Source organism: Haliotis rufescens, unplaced genomic scaffold, assembly GCF_023055435.1.
Source record: "Haliotis rufescens isolate VD_foot unplaced genomic scaffold, xgHalRufe1.0.p SCAF_5, whole genome shotgun sequence".
NCBI classification, from domain to species: Eukaryota; Metazoa; Mollusca; class Gastropoda; order Lepetellida; family Haliotidae; genus Haliotis; species Haliotis rufescens.
Window position 1 is genome coordinate 800,478 of NW_025964223.1, and position 21,730 is coordinate 822,207.

The following is a 21,730-nucleotide window of genomic DNA, read 5'->3' on the forward strand; positions in this document are numbered from 1 at the left end:
TAGAATCCACTTTTAGTTACTTAAGTTCGGCTTGTTCAGTTTTGTTTCAAGTTTTGTTTTTAGGTATCAGAGGGGGCACAGATGGCCCAGTCGTCTAAGGCACCGCAACTCACTGTGCAAAGTTGTGTCCCTTGGGCACGCCAGAAACCTATGATTGTGGGTTCGAATCCGGGTTCGACTCGATTGTGTTTCTAGGTTTGTCAGCACCATACCTGTGCTCGTGGGTTTCACCGAAGTGGTAAACATCTGAGACCTGCATCACTTTGGGCTTTCCTCCCACATTAAGCTGACACGCTGTGATATAACTGGAATACTGTTAAAAGGGACGTCCCAACTCACTCACTCATTTTAGGTACCAGAGACTATGTGTTGTAGGTAATATCCTCGAAATATTTGGCAGTTTTCACTCATTTTAATCATACCAATGTATTTGATCATTTGTAAGAAAGACAATAAGCTAGTTGTCAGCTTGTTGTTGGCAATGCTGACATTGTGATATGTGTTTCTGAATAAATTTTGTTGTTGGAAAATTTCAGCCAGGGAATATTCTGCGTGAGAAGTGTCAGTTAGTTCTGCATGTGGAGAGGAACCTAGAGTGTGACATCAGCCATAGTGCCCCGGACTGGCAGGTCAACGGCAAGCTGTCCTCCATTTACTGTCACCTTGACCTTGCCCAGTACAAGCTGGTGCGGGGGATCCTGGGGCACAACCTGGGGGAGCAGGTGGAACAGTTCCGCACTCCCATGATGACACACCTGCAGGACCCCAAAATACAGGTAGGAGTTGATAGATGCCACACTTACGACTGCTAAAAACAGTCATGAAATGCCTCGATTTTTATAAAGTAAGGCTGTCATATCCATGCAATGATACATCATACAATTATTCCCGGATTCCTTCTGTGGGTATGTTATTGCAACCTTTGATTCTAAATATATTCATATATTAAAGCAAAATAAGATTATTTTTTCTAGATGATATAAAAAGCAAAATAAGATATTTATTCTTCCAGATGATGATGATGATGATATATTACACAATTGTATAAGAAAAATAAATTATATTCTATATGATGATGATGATATATATTCTACCAGATGATGATGATGATGATGATATATTACACAATTGTATAAGAAAAATAAATTATATTCTATATGATGATGATGATATATATTCTACCAGATGATGATGATGATGATGATATATTACACAATTGTATAAGAAAAATAAATTATATTCTATATGATGATGATGATGATGATATATATTCTTCCAGATGATGATGATGATGATATATTACACCATTGTATAAGAAAAATAAATTATATTCTATATTATGATGATGATGATGATATATATTCTTCCAGATGATGATGATGATGATATATTACACCATTGTATAAGAAAAATAAATTATATTCTATATTATGATGATGATGATGATGATGATGATGATGATGATGATGCAATAATAAAACACCTGATTATTATTACCCTGAGCTATGAATCAGTGTGCACTAGAATGGCATCCACTGCTCCATGAGGTGTCTACAACCATAGCTGCTTACAGGGCTACACTAGAAGGTTATCAGTCTCCTCACCATCTATATGTCCATCCTTCAGACTGTGTTGAGCGGTGATGTGTACAAGTGTATCAGCATGATGGTAGACCTGCACAACGTCAGCGTGGAGCTGCTGATGACCCACGACCAGGGACCGAGCTGTCCGGAGGTGTCCCTGGCCAAGATGGACTTCATACACTCACAGCTGTCCTACGAGAGCTTCTCTGACAACACCAAGGACATCGACCTTGTTTCACACGAGATTGTTGTTGTAGATACAAGGTTCAAAAGTAAGTTCTTTTTCAGAAGTGCAATCCTCGCATTGGATTATTTCAAATCATCATAAACAAAATTGAGAATGATGAACACAAAAGCATTAATTGACTTAGTTCTGTAACAAAGTATTTTCAGACAGTATTTTCTAAAAAAATGTCTAAAACTTAGTCTGTGCCTCTTTTGTAAAAAAATACCCTCCTCCATTAGCAGGAGTTGATCTTCCTCAGGGTGGGTAGAGCATTGTACGTCATATTCCTGCATTGGAGAATGTGCGAACAGTGCCCCTCGATGTGCAAACTGTGCCCCTCAATGTGCAAACAGTGCCCCTCAATGTGCAAACAGTGCCCCTCAATGTGCAAACAGTGCCCCTCAATGTACGAACAGTGCCCCTCAATGTAAGAATAATGCCCCTCAATGTGCAAACAGTGCCTCTCAATGTACAAACAGTGCCCCTCAATGTGCAAACAGTGCCCCTCAATGTACGAACAGTGCCCCTCAATGTAAGAATAATGCCCCTCAATGTGCAAACAGTGCCTCTCAATGTGCAAACAGTGCCCCTCAATGTACAAACAGTGCCCCTCAATGTCAAAACAGTGCCCCTCAATGTGCAACAGTGCCCCTCAATGTAAGAACAGTGCCCCTCAATGTACGAATAGTGCCCCTCAATGTACGAATAGTGCCCCTCAATGTGCAAACAGTGCCCCTCGATGTGCAAACAGTGCCCCTCAATGTACAAACAGTGCCCCTCAATATCCAAACAGTGCCCCTCAATGTCCAAACAGTGCCCCTCAATGTCCGAACAGTGCCCCTCAATGTACGAACAGTGCCCCTCAATGTCCGAACAGTGCCCCTCAATGTCCAAACAGTGCCCCTCAATGTCCAAACAGTGCCCCTCAATGTCCGAACAGTGCCCCTCAATGTACGAACAGTGCCCCTCAATGTCCGAACAGTGCCCCTGAATGTGCGAACAGGGCCCCTCAATGTACAATCATACAATCAATCATTCAATCAATCATACAATCACTGTTGTTGACATGTGACCTTGTATGTTGCAGCACAGCCGATGAACGCGCGCCCGAACGTGTTTGTGTCTGTGTTACAACCGTCCGCGGACCGCTGGAAGAAGGACGGGCTCCAGATGGAGCTCCACTACCGCTCCAGTCCCGTGGGCACCCAGTTCACTGTACTCCTTAACAACATGAAGCTCATGTGTATCTTCGACTGGCTGCTCAGTGTGCAGGAGTTCCTGCTCACGGATGCTGAGAACCCGTTCAAAGAAGGTGAATACTTTTGTGATGGCATGAGAAATTCAGTGACACTAAACACCCCACCCCATCACATCCCATGTCGCCCCACCTCACCTCACCCCACCCCATCACACCCCACCCCATCACACCTCACCTTGCCCCACCTCACCTCACCCCACCACACCTCACCCCACTTCACTCCACCTCACCCCACCACACCCCACCCTACCTCACCTCATCCAACCTCATCCCACCTCACCCTCACCTAACCTAACCTAACCTAACCTAACCCCACCCCACCCCACCTTACCTCACCTCACCTCACCTCACCTCACCTCACCTCAACTCAACTCAACTCACCTCACCTCACCTCACCTCACCTCACCTAACCTAATCTAACCCCACCCCACCCCACCCCACCCCACCCCACCCCACCCCACCCCACCTCACCTCAGCCCACACCACCCCACCCCACACCACCCCACACCACCCCACACCACACCACACCACACCACACCACACCACACCACACCACACCACACCACACCACTGAGTTAGTAACATTTCAGTAACATCAGCATTAACAAATCCAAATAAAATGTACTAAAAATAATGCCCAATACATATTAAGGCCCGTAGATTCTAAAGCCTTTGGCATAGAGGGATGATCAATGATCAGACTGTGACATAAAGGATTCTGTCGATGACTAAAACCTAAGTTGTAAGACATATATTATGATGTAATAACCAAGGAATGTTGTTTCAGAGCCACAGACCGAGGTGAAGACGGAGAGCCTGGGAGGGATGAAGAAGAGGGGGATGGGCCGTACATCCTCCCCCCTCACTGTGTCACGGGGCATCATGACAAGAAGGGGGCCCTTCGTAGAGGAGGTGAGTAGCATTCATCAGCACTGTACAACACTGTGTCTACTGTACTTGCTCTGCATACCTCTATGCTGGGTCAGCACTACAACACTGTGTCTACTGTACTTGCTCTGCATACCTCTATGCTGGGTCAGCACTACAACACTGTGTCTACTGTACTTGCTCTGCATACCTCGATGCTGGGTCAGCACTACAACACTGTGTCTACTGTACTTGCTCTGCATACCCCGATGCTGGGTCAGCACTACAACACTGTGTCTACTGTACTTGCTCTGCATACCTCTATGCTTGGTCAGCACTACAACACTGTGTCTACTGTACTTGCTCTGCATACCTCTATGCTGGGTCAGCACTACAACACTGTGTCTACTGTACTTGCTCTGCATACCTCGATGCTGGGTCAGCACTACAACACTGTGTCTACTGTACTTGCTCTGCATACCTCGATGCTGGGTCAGCACTACAACACTGTGTCTACTGTACTTGCTCTGCATACCTCGATGCTTGGTCAGCACTACAACACTGTGTCTACTGTACTTGCTCTGCATACCTCGATGCTGGGTCAGCACTACAACACTGTGTCTACTGTACTTGCTCTGCATACCTCGATGCTGGGTCAGCACTACAACACTGTGTCTACTGTACTTGCTCTGCATACCTCGATGCTGGGTCAGCACTACAACACTGTGTCTACTGTACTTGCTCTGCATACCTCTATGCTGGGTCGGCACTACAACACTGTGTCTACTGTACTTGCTCTGCATACCTCGATGCTTGGTCAGCACTACAACACTGTGTCTACTGTACCTGCTCTGCATGCCTCTATCCTGGGTCAGCACTACAACACTGTGTCTACTGTACTTGCTCTGCATACCTCTATGCTGGGTCAGCACTACAACACTGTGTCTACTGTACTTGCTCTGCATACCTCGATGCTGGGTCAGCACTACAACACTGTGTCTACTGTACTTGCTCTGCATACCTCTATGCTGGGTCAGCACTACAACACTGTGTCTACTGTACTTGCCCTGCATACCTCTATGCTGGGTCAGCACTACAACACTGTGTCTACTGTACTTGCTCTGCATACCTCTATGCTGGGTCAGCACTACAACACTGTGTCTACTGTACTTGCTCTGCATACCTCTATGCTGGGTCGGCACTACAACACTGTGTCTACTGTACTTGCCCTGCATACCTCTATGCGTGGTCAGCACTACAACACTGTGTCTACTGTACTTGCTCTGCATACCTCGATGCTTGGTCAGCACTACAACACTGTGTCTACTGTACCTGCTCTGCATACCTCTATGCTGGGTCAGCACTACAACACTGTGTCTACTGTACTAGCTCTACATACCTCTATGCTGGGTCAGCACTACAACACTGTGTCTACTGTACTTGCTCTGCATGCCTCTATGCTGGGTCAGCACTACAACACTGTGTCTACTGTACTTGCTCTGCATGCCTCTATGCTGGGTCAGCACTACAACACTGTGTCTACTGTACTTGCTCTGCATACCTCTATGCTGGGTCGGCACTACAACACTGTGTCTACTGTACTTGCTCTGCATACCTCTATGCTGGGTCAGCACTACAACACTGTGTCTACTGTACTTGCTCTGCATACCTCTATGCTGGGTCAGCACTACAACACTGTGTCTACTGTACTTGCTCTGCATACCTCTATGCTGGGTCAGCACTACAACACTGTGTCTACTGTACCTGCTCTGCATGCCTCTATGCTGGGTCAGCACTACAACACTGTGTCTACTGTACTTGCTCTGCATACCTCTATGCTGGGTCGGCACTACAACACTGTGTCTACTGTACTTGCTCTGCATACCTCTATGCTGGGTCAGCACTACAACACTGTGTCTACTGTACTTGCTCTGCATACCTCTATGCTGGGTCCGCACTACAACACTGTGTCTACTGTACTTGCTCTGCATACCTCTATGCTGGGTCCGCACTACAACACTGTGTCTACTGTACTTGCTCTGCATACCTCTATGCTGGGTCAGCACTACAACACTGTGTCTACTGTACTTGCTCTGCATACCTCTATGCTGGGTCAGCACTACAACACTGTGTCTACTGTACTTGCTCTGCATACCTCTATGCTGGGTCAGCACTACAACACTGTGTCTACTGTACTTGCTCTGCATACCTCTATGCTGGGTCCGCACTACAACACTGTGTCTACTGTACTTGCTCTGCATACCTCTATGCTGGGTCAGCACTACAACACTGTGTCTACTGTACTTGCTCTGCATACCTCTATGCTGGGTCGGCACTACAACACTGTGTCTACTGTACTTGCTCTGCATACCTCTATGCTGGGTCAGCACTACAAGTATTGTTTCTCCCCACAGGTGAATGTACCCTTTGAGCTGAAGCTGAACATCACAGACACCCAGTTTGTCGTTGTTGAGGATGCAACCACCATCGACACCAATGCAGTCATTCTCAAGGTACAAGCAGGTTTCAGAGTGTAGCAGTAACCCTTTGATGTTTGCCTGCTAGCAATAAGCATTTGCCTCAAGTTGAGGTCACCCTGAGGCTGAGGTTCAAACTCAGGTGTTGTTATGTTATCATTACTGATAAGGTTGGTAGATGGACGAAGTAATAGAGGACGGGTGAGAGGCATGATCGGCATCTAAAGCTGCAAGAGAACAATGCTGGCCTGCACCAGACAATCCTGTGTTTGACATCATGATCATCGATCTACACAAATGGGACACTATGCTGTAGTCCTGTAGAGTGTATGCAGTTCATGTAACGGGATGTAAATATGGTCCATCCGATGTAATGGCAATCTCTTAGTGACAAGAGCCTGCAGCTGTGCTTTAAAGTTGGAATGATAAGTAGATATTTAACATTCAAATTGGGAAAGGTTTGGGTCTCAAACAAATACTGGTAGACGTACTCCCATGATGTGAGGGACCCTGTTCTAGACTGTTGGGTAGTAATCATAGCCATCATGATGATGAAAATATGCTTTGCAAATCATGCAGTCGACCTAAATCTGCACTTTGAAATTCCTGTTGTTAACAAACCGGATGTCTAGTTCGTTATGCGATTTTAATTCGACTATGCATAGACTCGTTAGTCAAGCCAAAATGTAATAATTGCAGGCTGGTTCGGCAAGGGTGGAAACTGGACTTTATACTCCCTTGCCTCGGGAAGATGACATCAGACCCCCTCCACTATTTATATGTATCACTGTTGTAACACAAATAACTTATCATTTGCAAAATAAAGTAAAAAATGATGTTCCACCAAAATAATCACACACTTCATTGTCACATTTCTGACCACAAATGCATATTAATGGATCTGCAGAGATGAAATTATGTACTATTTTGCTATCCCCCAGACTACGGCTGTCCTGATGTACAAGCCTCAGGCCCGAGACAAGGTGTTGCGGTGTAGTCTGCAGAGCATTGAGGTCTTCTCCTGCTGTCTCATGTCCGAGGAGGACACGTCACTGTCCATTGTGGACCCCATGACCATCAGCATCGAGATGAACGCCAACCCTCTCCCCGATCTCCGACCCAACCCCTTGGGTGGGCTTCTTGATGTCAAGGAGGCAGATCAGAGACAACTCTTACTGGAGGTATGGACACCTTGAAACGCTGGAACCTGCTCAATCTGGACACATCTTTTGCTATCAATATCAGTCTGATTGACAGGTTTCAGGACTGAAATACAGCTTAGAAAGAAACTATTTTGGGGACAAGTGGCAGTTCTTTCAGATTTTACTCATCAGGGGTAGAAACTAATAGTTTCAGTTCACTAGTCCTTATGATGATAACATATATGGCCTTAATAATGGCAAATTTCTACTAGTCCTTATGATACCTTAACTATTGGGCAGTTTGGCAATGACTACAGGACTAGTGCCAATTTCTAATGCTGCTCATGTCATTCAAAACACACTTTGTTTGTCAAACTATCAATCAATTATCACCCTAGTCACACAGAAACAATGTCTTTGTTTTACACAGGACACTAAATACATCTATAGATGAGAACATTTTATGTTTTGAAAATCTCAAATAATCCTTTTCCATACTTCAAAGTTCTGACATTGGTACTTTTGTATGATCCATTGTTATAACTGACGGCCTATTTTGTATGGTGACATGACAAAGCTGAACTTATTTGACAGGTAAACTTCAACACAATGACAATCCGTGTGTCGTACCATGACATGATGCTGTTTCTCTCCATCCTCAACTCCCTGCCACAGCAGGCCCTCCAGGCCAAGCAGAGGCACAACCAGTATACCGGCACAACACTGCAACATGGTAGGTGTCCAACCAGTATACCGGCACAACACTGCAGCATGGTAGGTGTCTAGCCCGTATACCGGCACAACACTGCAGCATGGTAGGTGTCTAGCCCGTATACCGACACAACACTGCAGCATGGTAGGTGTCTAACCCGTATACCGGCACAACACTGCAGCATGGTAGGTGTCTAACCAGTATACCAGCACAACACTGCAGCATGGTAGGTGTCTAGCCAGTATACCAGCACAACACTGCAGCATGGTAGGTGTCTAACCAGTATACCGGCACAACACTGCAGCATGGTAGGTGTCTAGCCCGTATAGATTTGCATAGAGTTACATCCCTTACCTTTGCCAGGATCTGCTTGGTCCGTTTTTGACCAATTTATTATCCTTGATCTGTCAGCACTATATCCATGCATATTGGGTTCATCACCATTGTGCCAAGTGTCTACAACTTGCCTCATTTCAGCTGTATTTCCTCATTACTCTGTAATATAACTGAAACACAAAGCAGTATTAATCATGAACTCTTTTACTATGGAAATATTCTCTGTGATCTGAACAATGTACAAAATCTGTTGACACATTTAGGAAGCCATTGTGGCCCCAATCCACTAGGAAGCCATTGTGACCAAACAAGTCTGTTTAACCCCAAAGATATAAATCTTGGAAAAGTAGCATAAAAAAGACCAGTGTAAAATACGGCTGAAGTATGAGATGTTGTTTTCCAGAGGAGATGCTGAAGAAGCTGAGTGAGCTGGGTTTCAGCCACAAGGACTGTGAGAAGGCTCTGTCAGAGTGTGATGGCAGCCAGGAGGCTGCTGCTCTGTGGCTGGCAAAGAATGCCACACCTGTCCCACAGAACCACAAGCAGAACTTCGCCATCACATCAGCCGAGGTACATAATGAGGCAGACTCCTGCACAACTGCAGCTCTTTAGTGACAAAGTCGACAGAATTTATGGATGACAACTTCTTTATTTACTGTAAAGGTGACATTTCAGTAGAGATCCAATATTATCTGATACTTATCCGATAACGGTATGAGGATCTATATCAAGATGTTGCCTTCACAGTATTTAACGTTGTTATCCATAAATTGTGTCTACTTTGTCATCCGTCAACTTCTAAGTAATGCCGATCAAACAATTCAGCTCACAAGTGAAGTCCATGCAGTACAATGTATAGTGAACAATATTTTCTTAAACAATTGTCATGGCATGGGGGCTGAAGAACTAGATGCCAGAATTTATTATCATTTTTCAAATCCCAGATTTGCACAGAATACGAATCCTGGTTTCTCAGCACCTCACCCATAATTGTGGGTTTCACTCACCTAAGACCTGCAACACTTCTTTCTTTCCTCCCACATTAAGCTGACATACCTTGATATAACTGAGCACGGTTCCGAGCAGCGTTAACTTGGCACTTAGAAGCTATTATAACCAAAGTCCACATTCATATGCCATTGTAACCTCAGTCCACATTTGGAAGGCATTATGACCCCGATCCACACTGTGAAGACATAGCTGACCCAATCTAGCTTAGGAGCCATTGTGACCCTGACCAACACTGTGAGGCCATGACTGCCCCAATCTAGCTTAGGAGCCATTGTGACCCTGACCAACACTGTGAAGCTATAGCTGACCCAATCTAGCTTAGGAGCCATTGTGACCCCGATCCACACTGTGAGGCCATGACTGCCCCAATCTAGCTTAGGAGCCATTGTGACCCTGACCAACACTGTGAGGCCATGACTGCCCCAATCTAGCTTAGGAGCCATTGTGACCCCGATCCACACTGTGAGGCCATGACTGCCCCAATCTAGCTTAGGAGCCATTGTGACCCTGACCAACACTGTGAGGCCATGACTGCCCCAATCTAGCTTAGGAGCCATTGTGACCCTGACCAACACTGTTAGGCCATGACTGCCCCAATCTAGCTTAGGAGCCATTGTGACCCTGACCAACACTGTGAGGCCATGAATGCCCCAATCTAGCTTAGGAGCCATTATGACCCCGATCCACACTGTGAGGCCATGACTGCCCCAATCTAGCTTAGGAGCCATTGTGACCCTGACCAACACTGTGAGGCCATGACTGCTCCAATCTAGCTTAGGAGCCATTATAACCCCGATCCACACTGTGAGGCCATGACTGCCCCAATCTAGCTTAGGAGCCATTGTGACCCTGACATACACTGTGAGTCCATGACTCCCCCAATCTAGCTTAGGAGCCATTGTGACCCCGATCCACACTGTGAGGCCATGACTGCCCCAATCTAGCTTAGGAGCCATTATGACCCCGATCCACACTGTGAAGCCATGACTGCCCCAATCTAGCTTAGGAGCCATTGTGACCCTGACCAACACTGTTAGGCCATGACTGCCCCAATCTAGCTTAGGAGCCATTGTGACCCTGACCAACACTGTGAAGCTATAGCTGACCCAATCTAGCTTAGGAGCCATTGTGACCCCGATCCACACTGTGAAGCCATGACTGCCCCAATCTAGCTTAGGAGCCATTGTGACCCCGATCCACACTGTGAGGCCATGACTGCCCCAATCTAGCTTAGGAGCCATTGTGACCCCGATCCACGCTGTGAAGCCATGACTGCCCCAATCTAGCTTAGGAGCCATTGTGACCCCGATCCACACTGTGAGGCCATGACTGCCCCAATCTAGCTTAGAAGCCATTGTGACCCTGACCAACACTGTGAGGCCATGACTGCCCCAATCTAGCTTAGGAGCCATTGTGACCCTGACCAACACTGTGAAGCTATAGCTGACCCAATCTAGCTTAGGAGCCATTGTGACCCCGATCCACACTGTGAGGCCATGACTGCCCCAATCTAGCTTAGGAGCCATTGTGACCCTGACCAACACTGTGAGGCCATGACTGCCCCAATCTAGCTTAGGAGCCATTATGACCCCGATCCACACTGTGAGGCCATGACTGCCCCAATCTAGCTTAGGAGCCATTGTGACCCTGACCAACACTGTGAGGCCATGACTGCCCCAATCTAGCTTAGGAGCCATTGTGACCCCAATCCACACTGTGAGGCCATGACTGCCCCAATCTAGCTTAGGAGCCATTATGACCCCGATCCACACTGTGAGGCCATGACTGCCCCAATCTAGCTTAGGAGCCATTGTGACCCCGATCCACACTGTGAGGCCATGACTGCCCCAATCTAGCTTAGGAGCCATTGTGACCCTGACCAACACTGTGAGGCCATGAATGCCCCAATCTAGCTTAGGAGCCATTATGACCCCAATCCACACTGTGAGGCCATGACTGCCCCAATCTAGCTTAGGAGCCATTGTGACCCCGATCCACACTGTGAGGCCATGACTGCCCCAATCTAGCTTAGGAGCCATTATGACCCCGATCCACACTGTGAGGCCATGACTGCCCCAATCTAGCTTAGGAGCCATTGTGACCCTGACCAACACTGTGAGGCCATGACTGCCCCAATCTAGCTTAGGAGCCATTGTGACCCCGATCCACACTGTGAGGCCATGACTGCCCCAATCTAGCTTAGGAGCCATTATGACCCCGATCCACACTGTGAAGCCATGACTGCCCCAATCTAGCTTAGGAGCCATTGTGACCCTGACCAACACTGTGAGGCCATGACTGCCCCAATCTAGCTTAGGAGCCATTGTGACCCTGACCAACACTGTGAAGCTATAGCTGACCCAATCTAGCTTAGGAGCCATTGTGACCCTGACCAACACTGTGAGGCCATGACTGCCCCAATCTAGCTTAGGAGCCATTGTGACCCCGATCCACACTGTTAGGCCATGACTGCCCCAATCTAGCTTAGGAGCCATTGTGACCCTGACCAACACTGTGAGGCCATGACTGCCCCAATCTAGCTTAGGAGCCATTGTGACCCTGACCAACACTGTGAGGCCATGACTGCCCCAATCTAGCTTAGGAGCCATTGTGACCCTGACCAACACTGTGAGGCCATGACTGCCCCAATCTAGCTTAGGAGCCATTGTGACCCCGATCCACACTGTGAGGCCATGACTGCCCCAATCTAGCTTAGGAGCCATTATGACCCCGATCTAGCTTAATTAGGAGCCATTGTGACCCCGATCCACACTGTGAAGCCATGACTGGGCACAGTTCGGAGCAGCGTTAACACCAATTCTCTCATAGATGTTAACGAGGGAGATCTGTCAAAGTAAATGATATTCACAGTGTTTACACTATCATAAGATTAACACCACCACTCTGATGACTTTCAGCTGAAGGCAGTGTCTGTGTGTCTGTGTCTGATAGATGACTGTGGAGATGCTGACGTCCCCCTGGCTGAGATCTCCTTCAGCGGTAGGTTGACTAAACACAGGTCATCATTACAACACTAACCTACAATCAAACCCTGTTGTCTTGAACTCCCGGGGCCCTGTGAAATAGTTACACTTATCCGAGGTTCTACACATCCAACTTGACCGTTTGACCTATAGCACCAGACAACAGAAAACATTAATATTAGTGCTGGGACGACTCCAAATTTACTACCTGGGTACCCGACCCCCTATTACCCGATCCAACACGGATAACTGCTGTAGGTCTCATGAGTTGGTTACAAAATGTCCATTTTGGAATGTTTTACCGGACCACTGGCAAAAAGTATTTAGATACACATATAAAACGATCTGGTCATGCATACACTGAAGTGGGCTGAAACTGTACCTTTACTCAAAACTACTCAAGGAATGTGCCTATAGTCATAAAGATATGCAAACATTAGCGACTTATAGGTAACCATGGAGTTAGAGTAGTGATTTTTTCTCATTAAACAATATATCATGTGACTAGCCAAGGGTCTGGGTAGTCCTACACAGGACCCACCCGACCCGGGTACCTGAGTTACCCATCCCAGCCCTAACTTATATGCATGTATTTCACATCTCTGGATTATCATGACATCACATGACTTATGATATGATGATACGACTTATTAGGATAAGTTTTAATTTATTTTTAAGTCTTTGTACAACTGGGTTAGTCTTGAGACAACTGAACTGTGTTCATTGGCTGAACCACTGGAGACATTGCAGTCAGTGGTGATGGCCATGCACTCTCCTACTGCAAGCGTTCGCTCATCACGCCGAAGACCCGGGTTAGATTCCCGACATTTGTACAATGTGTGAAGCCCCTTTCTGGTGTTCCCCGCCGTGATATTGCTGGAATATTGCTAAAAGCGGTGTAAAACCATACTCACTCACTCATTCACTCTCCTACTGCAGGTATCCATTTCAACCAGACGATGGAGCCCAACATTGAAGGTAAAGCGATATTCCAGATGACCGGAGAGTACTACAACCGCAGCCTGTCTGGCTGGGAGCCCTTCCTGGAGACATGGAGGTGAGCTGCCCCTTCTTCCAGTGTTGCACTTATCAGTTCTCTGTCAGATCACTTAGTGGCCACGCTGGGGGAAAAGTAGGATTCACAGCAACTCCAGCTTGTCTTAGTAACCCTGACCAGTCTTGTTGGTCAGGCTGTCAATCAGTGGTATAACTAAATAATTAATTGTTTACAGGTCAGCATATTTATACTCTGACTAATGCTGCATATCACTCTTACTCACTCACCCCATACGGCAGAGACCATGGGCTCCAGCTTGTCTTAAGAACCCTGACCAGTCTTGTTGGTCATGCTGTCAATCAGTGGTTTAACTAAATCATTGATTATTTACAGGAGAAATTATGTATACTTGTACTATTGTGCATATCACGCTCACTCACTCACGCACTCTCACTCACTCGCTCACTCACTCACTCACCCTAGTTACTGGTGTACAAAACTCACTCAAGTTTTTTCCCACAAAAGAAAATGGCTGTCCCAGACTCTGGCCTGACGAAGTTCGGTATTCTGTAGACGTCCCTGACATGTACAGAATGCATTGGACTTTATATTGTAATTAATTCTTCTGGCAGTGTACATCATCATGTTTGTCTTTCACAGGTGTCTAGCAGAGTGGAAGCAGTTTAAAGAACCAGAAGAAAAGATGTCTTTCCAGATTTCAAGTAAGTCAATTACTGCACTTTCTACTTTGTAATATTGCCAGTAGGTATGAAGACATCATTTTCACATACTGCTGTGTCTGATCATGAGGAATCTGCTTGTCTATGAGCTTGTTAATGTTGTTGAGGGGAGAGTTGGGTAGTCTAGTGGTTAAAGTGTACACTCATCACACCAGGTGCCGTTGTTTGATTCCCCACATTGATACAGTGTATGAAGCCCATGATATTGAGGGAATATTGCTGATATGCGGCATAAAACTGTACTCACTCACCCATGCTATTGATATGTTGGTTTCAGCCAATGAGGTGCTGAATGTGAATCTGACCAGCACTCTCCTGGAACAGTATCACCTGACCAAGGGCAACTGGACGGAAGACTACCTGAAGGACAACAGGTCAGGCCACAGTCTTTTATTTGAAGTAATTGCTGACTGTATTTATAGTGCAAGATGTTTCATATCTTCTTCATTAACCATGTACATGTATATACTTCTGGATAGGCTTTGTTCTGTGAGAAGTTTTAAATGGCTAGAGACTACATTAGATTTATTTGAACAATTATTATTTGATGAATCATTTTAATTTTCTATCCAATCAAAGGTGGAACAATTTCACAAATAAGTATTTTCTGATTGTAATTCTGTCCATAGAATCCTTAAGCAGAAAAATAAAAGTTTTGTCAAAGCTTCATATTAAAATAAAGGGGAAAATGATCTTAAAAAATCTTTAATCAAGATACAATTTATTGCTTGTTATCTATTCACCTTTTCCCTGCTTGTTGTAAGGGCACTGTTTGAGAGGATCGGGTAGTTATAATGCGTAACAGCCTAGTGAGGTGTCTGTTGTAAGGGCACTGTGGGAGAGGATCGGGTAGTTATAATGTGTAACAGCCTAGTGAGGTGTCTGTTGTAAGGGCACTGTGGGAGAGGATCGGGTAGTTATAATGTGTAACAGTCTAGTGAGGTGTCTGTTGTAAGGGCACTGTGGGAGAGGATCGGGTAGTTATAATGTGTAACAGTCTAGTGAGGTGTCTGTTGTAAGGGCACTGTGGGAGAGGATCGGGTAGTTATAATGTGTAACAGCCTAGTGAGGTGTCTGTTGTAAGGGCACTGTGGGAGAGGATAGGGTAGTTATAATGTGTAACAGTCTAGTGAGGTGTCTGTTGTAAGGGCACTGTGGGAGAGGATCGGGTAGTTATAATATGTAACAGCCTAGTGAGGTGTCTGTTGAAAGGGCACTGTGGGAGAGGATCGGGTAGTTATAATGTGTAACAGTCTAGTGAGGTGTCTGTTGTAAGGGCACTGTGGGAGAGGATCGGGTAGTTATAATATGTAACAGCCTAGTGAGGTGTCTGTTGTAAGGGCACTGTGGGAGAGGATCGGGTAGTTATAATGTGTAACAGCCTAGTGAGGTGTCTGTTGTAAGGGCACTGTGGGAGAGGATCGGGTAGTTATAATGTGTAACAGCCTAGTGAGGTGTCTGTTGTGAGGGCACTGTGGGAGAGGATCGGGTAGTTATAATGTGTAACAGCCTAGTGAGGTGTCTGTTGTAAGGGCACTGTGGGAGAGGATCGGGTAGTTATAATGTGTAACAGCCTAGTGAGGTGTCTGTTGTAAGGGCACTGTGGGAGAGGATCGGGTAGTTATAATGTGTAACAGCCTAATGAGGTGTCTGTTGTAAGGGCACTGTGGGAGAGGATCGGGTTGTTATAATGTGTAACAGCCTAATGAGGTGTCTGTTGTAAGGGTACTGTGGGAGAGGATCGGGTAGTTATAATGTGTAACAGCCTAATGAGGTGTCTGTTGTAAGGGCACTGTGGGAGAGGATCGGGTAGTTATAATGTGTAACAGTCTAGTGAGGTGTCTGTTGAAAGGGCACTGTGGGAGAGGATCGGGTAGTTATAATGTGTAACAGCCTAATGAGGTGTCTGTTGTAAGGGCACTGTGGGAGAGGATCGGGTAGTTATAATGTGTAACAGTCTAGTGAGGTGTCTGTTGTAAGGGCACTGTGGGAGAGGATCGGGTAGTTATAATGTGTAACAGCCTAATGAGGTGTCTGTTGTAAGGGCACTGTGAGAGAGGATCGGGTTGTTATAATGTGTAACAGCCTAATGAGGTGTCTGTTGTAAGGGTACTGTGGGAGAGGATCGGGTAGTTATAATGTGTAACAGCCTAATGAGGTGTCTGTTGTAAGGGCGCTGTGGGAGAGGATCGGGTAGTTATAATGTGTAACAGCCTAGTGAGGTGTCTGTTGTAAGGGCACTGTGGGAGAGGATCGGGTAGTTATAATGTGTAACAGCCTAATGAGGTGTCTGTTGTAAGGGCACTGTGGGAGAGGATCGGGTAGTTATAATGTGTAACAGCCTAATGAGGTGTCTGTTGTAAGGGCACTGTGGGAGAGGATCGGGTTGTTATAATGTGTAACAGCCTAATGAGGTGTCTGTTGTAAGGGTACTGTGGGAGAGGATCGGGTAGTTATAATGTGTAACAGCCTAATGAGGTGTCTGTTGTAAGGGCACTGTGGGAGAGGATCGGGTAGTTATAATGTGTAACAGCCTAGTGAGGTGTCTGTTGTAAGGGCGCTGTGGGAGAGGATCGGGTAGTTATAATGTGTAACAGCCTAGTGAGGTGTCTGTTGTAAGGGCACTGTGGGAGAGGATCGGGTAGTTATAATGTGTAACAGCCTAGTGAGGTGTCTGTTGTAAGGGCGCTGTGGGAGAGGATCGGGTAGTTATAATGTGTAACAGCCTAGTGAGGTGTCTGTTGTAAGGGCGCTGTGGGAGAGGATCGGGTAGTTATAATGTGTAACAGCCTTGTGAGGTGTCTGTTGTAAGGGCACTGTGGGAGAGGATCGGGTAGTTATAATGTGTAACAGCCTAATGAGGTGTCTGTTGTAAGGGCACTGTGGGAGAGGATCGGGTTGTTATAATGTGTAACAGCCTAATGAGGTGTCTGTTGTAAGGGCACTGTGGGAGAGGATCGGGTAGTTATAATGTGTAACAGCCTAATGAGGTGTCTGTTGTAAGGGCACTGTGGGAGAGGATCGGGTAGTTATAATGTGTAACAGCCTAATGAGGTGTCTGTTGTAAGGGCACTGTGGGAGAGGATCGGGTAGTTATAATGTGTAACAGCCTAATGAGGTGTCTGTTGTAAGGGCACTGTGGGAGAGGATCGGGTAGTTATAATGTGTAACAGCCTAATGAGGTGTCTGTTGTAAGGGCACTGTGGGAGAGGATCGGGTAGTTATAATGTGTAACAGCCTAGTGAGGTGTCTGTTGTAAGGGCACTGTGGGAGAGGATCGGGTAGTTATAATGTGTAACAGCCTAATGAGGTGTCTGTTGTAAGGGCACTGTGGGAGAGGATCGGGTAGTTATAATGTGTAACAGCCTAATGAGGTGTCTGTTGTAAGGGCACTGTGGGAGAGGATCGGGTAGTTATAATGTGTAACAGCCTAATGAGGTGTCTGTTGTAAGGGCACTGTGGGAGAGGATCGGGTAGTTATAATGTGTAACAGCCTAATGAGGTGTCTGTTGTAAGGGCACTGTGGGAGAGGATCGGGTAGTTATAATGTGTAACAGCCTAATGAGGTGTCTGTTGTGAGGGCACTGTGGGAGAGGATCGGGTAGTTATAATGTGTAACAGCCTAATGAGGTGTCTGTTGTAAGGGCACTGTGGGAGAGGATCGGGTAGTTATAATGTGTAACAGCCTAATGAGGTGTCTGTTGTGAGGGCACTGTGGGAGAGGATCGGGTAGTTATAATGTGTAACAGCCTAATGAGGTGTCTGTTGTAAGGGCACTGTGGGAGAGGATCGGGTAGTTATAATGTGTAACAGCCTAATGAGGTGTCTGTTGTAAGGGCACTGTGGGAGAGGATCGGGTAGTTATAATGTGTAACAGCCTAATGAGGTGTCTGTTGTAAGGGCACTGTGGGAGAGGATCGGGTAGTTATAATGTGTAACAGCCTAATGAGGTGTCTGTTGTAAGGGCACTGTGGGAGAGGATCGGGTAGTTATAATGTGTAACAGCCTAATGAGGTGTCTGTTGTGAGGGCACTGTGGGAGAGGATCGGGTAGTTATAATGTGTAACAGCCTAATGAGGTGTCTGTTGTAAGGGCACTGTGGGAGAGGATCGGGTAGTTATAATGTGTAACAGCCTAATGAGGTGTCTGTTGTGAGGGCACTGTGGGAGAGGATCGGGTAGTTATAATGTGTAACAGCCTAATGAGGTGTCATCATAGCCCAGACGTGCGGATCCTTGTTCATGCTGTCAATCACTGGTTTGTCTGGTCAAGACTTGATTATTTACAGGCCAGAGTTGCTTAGTTGGAATATTGCAGAGTGCTGTGTCAAACTCTCATTTACTCACTCACTCTCCCAGCCTCATCAGTAATGACTGTTGAAGAAATGGATATCTGTTGTGAGGATATCCCCTTCAACTAAGTGACATTTTACGTAGGTACATTGTAGAGATAGGTCAAGGGGTCCTTGTCATAACCCTAATGTTAACAGTTAAAGGTTAAGGGGATCCATTGATTCAAATGCCATAGGAGAGCATCACAAGGGACCCAGGACCTCCTCAATTTTGAAACCTGTGTTATGCTGTAGAGAAATCCACAATAACTGTCATTGTTTTTCAGAGACAGTATGAAGTCCCAAGTAAAGGATTCTGTCAGTCCTAGTTCACTACCATCCTCCAAACTACTCCGTCGACGCCTTCCATTCATCCCGTACACCATCCGCAACGACACAGGCTGCGACCTGTGGTACATCACTGCCATCTCGTCTCCATCAAAGTAAGGATGTTCAGAATAATTAAGAATCCATGAAGACCTGGGTTGAATTGATCTTCAACCACCCATGCTTGTTGTAAGAGGCAAATAACGAGGTCGGGTGGTCAGGCTTGCTGACCTGGTTGATGAAGGTCATCATATCCCAATTGTGTAGATTGATGCTCATAATGTCAATATGTATTCCGGTTGTCTGCAGAACTGATATCTTTATAAGCCTATGAGACCACCTCCGTGGTCTAGTGGTAGAGCATCCGCCCGGAGACTGGAAAGTCTGGGGTTCGATCCCTGGCCACGCCATACCTAAAGATGGTACTTGTAGTTACACTGCCTGGCACTCTGGCATTAAGTGGCTAAAACAAAGACTGGTTGGCGCAAAGTCAGTAAACTGTGTCTGAGTGGGGTATTCATGTTAAACTGCGGCATGGTATCTCAGTGGTCTAGCACTATGAATTCGGCACTAGTCTGACTAGTACAAGCAGCCACACACACACAAGCTTGCACGTCTCTTTATAAGTGCAATAATCTTGGACGCATCTTTAAACCCCATTTCACCTCACCTATAATCCTGTGACGAAGCTGATGTTATCTTGTTTTACTCTAAATTATCAAACTGCTGTCATGGAATTATGTTTTTGGAAGTAGTGACACTTTGTGGGTGCCTCAATGTATTAAACAAGATGAAGCAAAGGCAACTTTGTATGCCATGAATGTATTGGACTTCATATTGTAAATAATTCTTCTGGCAGTATAGGGGGTAAGGCTGTAATTGCAGTTTGTATGTTGGTTTTCAGTGAACCGGGTATGAACGACACGGGGAATGTCCAGTCGTATGACAATGCCTACATTCAGGCCTCCGATTGGAAGCGGGTCACAACTGGAGAGTCCAAACCATTTTACTTCCATCGCAGAGAAAAACTCCGACACAAGGTAGGCAACTCATTACACATAGACACTCTAGCCTATGGTGTCCAGTGATCGAACTGAAGCACGCAAGTCAAAGGATCTCCTTATCATAACCCTGATGTTACATGAACATACAATGCCAGTTTAGAAAGTGGTCAAATGTAACAAACGTTACCTTTAGGATAACACTTTCTTAGTAAAATACAGATTCTAGTACTTTTTTTGGTTGAGTCCGATCAGGGATTCGAACCCACACTCTCAAACTGAAGGACCTCATTGCCGGTTCACAAAGTTGGCGATCTAACCCACTCAGCCAGAGGCTTCCACAAAATTGGTAGTGTAGATCCCGTACTTTGTGTACCCCTCTGACGAGTGTAAATTGGCACGGCTCAGAGGTGTAAACAAAGTACGTGATCTAGACTACCAGTGTCAGACTTTCATTTTTGTGGAAGCCTCTGTGGCTGAGTGGGTTAGATCGCTGACTTGATCAATACTAGAATCTGTACTGTACTAAGAAAGTGTTATCTCAAATATAACATTTGTCACTGATGTTACACGTTAAAGATAGAGGGCATTCTTAGATTCAAATACCATTGAGAAGACCTCAAGGATTCCAGGACACTCTTGATTTAGAACACTGGGGTACACATAAGATTGCTGTCTTTGTGATGACACCGGGTAGCTAGATATGTGACATTGAACACAAGGCAGCACTGCATCTGATTTATAATGTTTGTAATGATGACATTGCAGTCACCTTTTGATTTGATTGTGTGTACACTGGGTGAAATGCATCAACTACAATGTTGTGGTTGTAGTTAGAACTGCAGATTCCCCAGGTGAGATATGGGAGTGAGATGAATCTACATGACTGCAGAGCTGAAAGTCGTGGCTCCAAGTAGCTGCCGAATCAGCAAATGATGAAACAGACATCCTTGATAAAATAGCTGTGCTATGTTTTCGTACAGACGCTCTTTCTATAAGTTCAGTATTATCAGCAAATGTTTGTCTTGTAGAAAACCCACGGGATGCACATCAACCAGCTGCTGGTGACAGTGGCTGGCTGGCAACGCCTCACCCCCATCACTGTGGACAAGGTGGGCGTATACTTCCGATATACCGAGCCCGACAAGAAGACACCCACAGTCAGCACGGTAAGATATACCCACGAAGTCTTGCCACACCCACAGTCAACACGGTAAGATACACCCACGAGGTCTGGTCACAGCCACAGTCAACACGGTAAGATAAACCCGCGAAGTCTGGCCACACCGACAGTCAACACGGTAAGATACACCCACGAAGTCTGGTCACACCCACAGTCAACACAGTAAGATATACCTGCGAAGTCTGGTCACACCCACAGTCAACACAGTAAGATACACCCACGAAGTCTGGTCACACCCACAGTCAACACAGTAAGATACACCCACGAAGTCTGGTCAAACCCACAGTCAACACGGTAAGATACACCCACGAGTCTTGTCACACCCACAGTCAACACAGTAAGATACACCCGCAATATCTGGCCAAGCCCGCGAAATCTGGCCACACCCACAGTCAACACGGTAAGATACACCCACGAGGTCTGGTCACATCCACAGTCAGCACAGTAAGATACACCCACGAGGTCTGGTCACACCCACAGTCAACACGGTAAGATACACCCACGAGGTCTGGTCACACCCACAGTCAACACGGTAAGATACACCCGCGAAGTCTGG

The 21,730-nt window shown here is 46.1% G+C and overlaps 1 protein-coding gene across 2 annotated transcripts in view; it reads left to right on the plus strand.

Annotated features, from left to right (window-relative positions):
• Nucleotides 1–21,730, plus strand: part of LOC124111838 (vacuolar protein sorting-associated protein 13D-like) — a 120,571-nt gene that overhangs the window by 48,252 nt on the left and 50,589 nt on the right. For both annotated transcript variants that reach the window (XM_048384355.1, XM_048384356.1), the window contains exons 35-49: nucleotides 537–776; nucleotides 1,627–1,855; nucleotides 2,897–3,121; nucleotides 3,855–3,979; nucleotides 6,349–6,447; nucleotides 7,353–7,592; nucleotides 8,148–8,286; nucleotides 9,005–9,171; nucleotides 12,531–12,612; nucleotides 13,536–13,653; nucleotides 14,254–14,315; nucleotides 14,611–14,707; nucleotides 18,951–19,106; nucleotides 19,895–20,030; nucleotides 21,023–21,160. In XM_048384355.1, coding sequence (XP_048240312.1) covers nucleotides 537–776; nucleotides 1,627–1,855; nucleotides 2,897–3,121; nucleotides 3,855–3,979; nucleotides 6,349–6,447; nucleotides 7,353–7,592; nucleotides 8,148–8,286; nucleotides 9,005–9,171; nucleotides 12,531–12,612; nucleotides 13,536–13,653; nucleotides 14,254–14,315; nucleotides 14,611–14,707; nucleotides 18,951–19,106; nucleotides 19,895–20,030; nucleotides 21,023–21,160 — 2,253 coding nt within the window. The remainder of the gene's footprint in view (nucleotides 1–536; nucleotides 777–1,626; nucleotides 1,856–2,896; nucleotides 3,122–3,854; nucleotides 3,980–6,348; nucleotides 6,448–7,352; nucleotides 7,593–8,147; nucleotides 8,287–9,004; nucleotides 9,172–12,530; nucleotides 12,613–13,535; nucleotides 13,654–14,253; nucleotides 14,316–14,610; nucleotides 14,708–18,950; nucleotides 19,107–19,894; nucleotides 20,031–21,022; nucleotides 21,161–21,730) is intronic.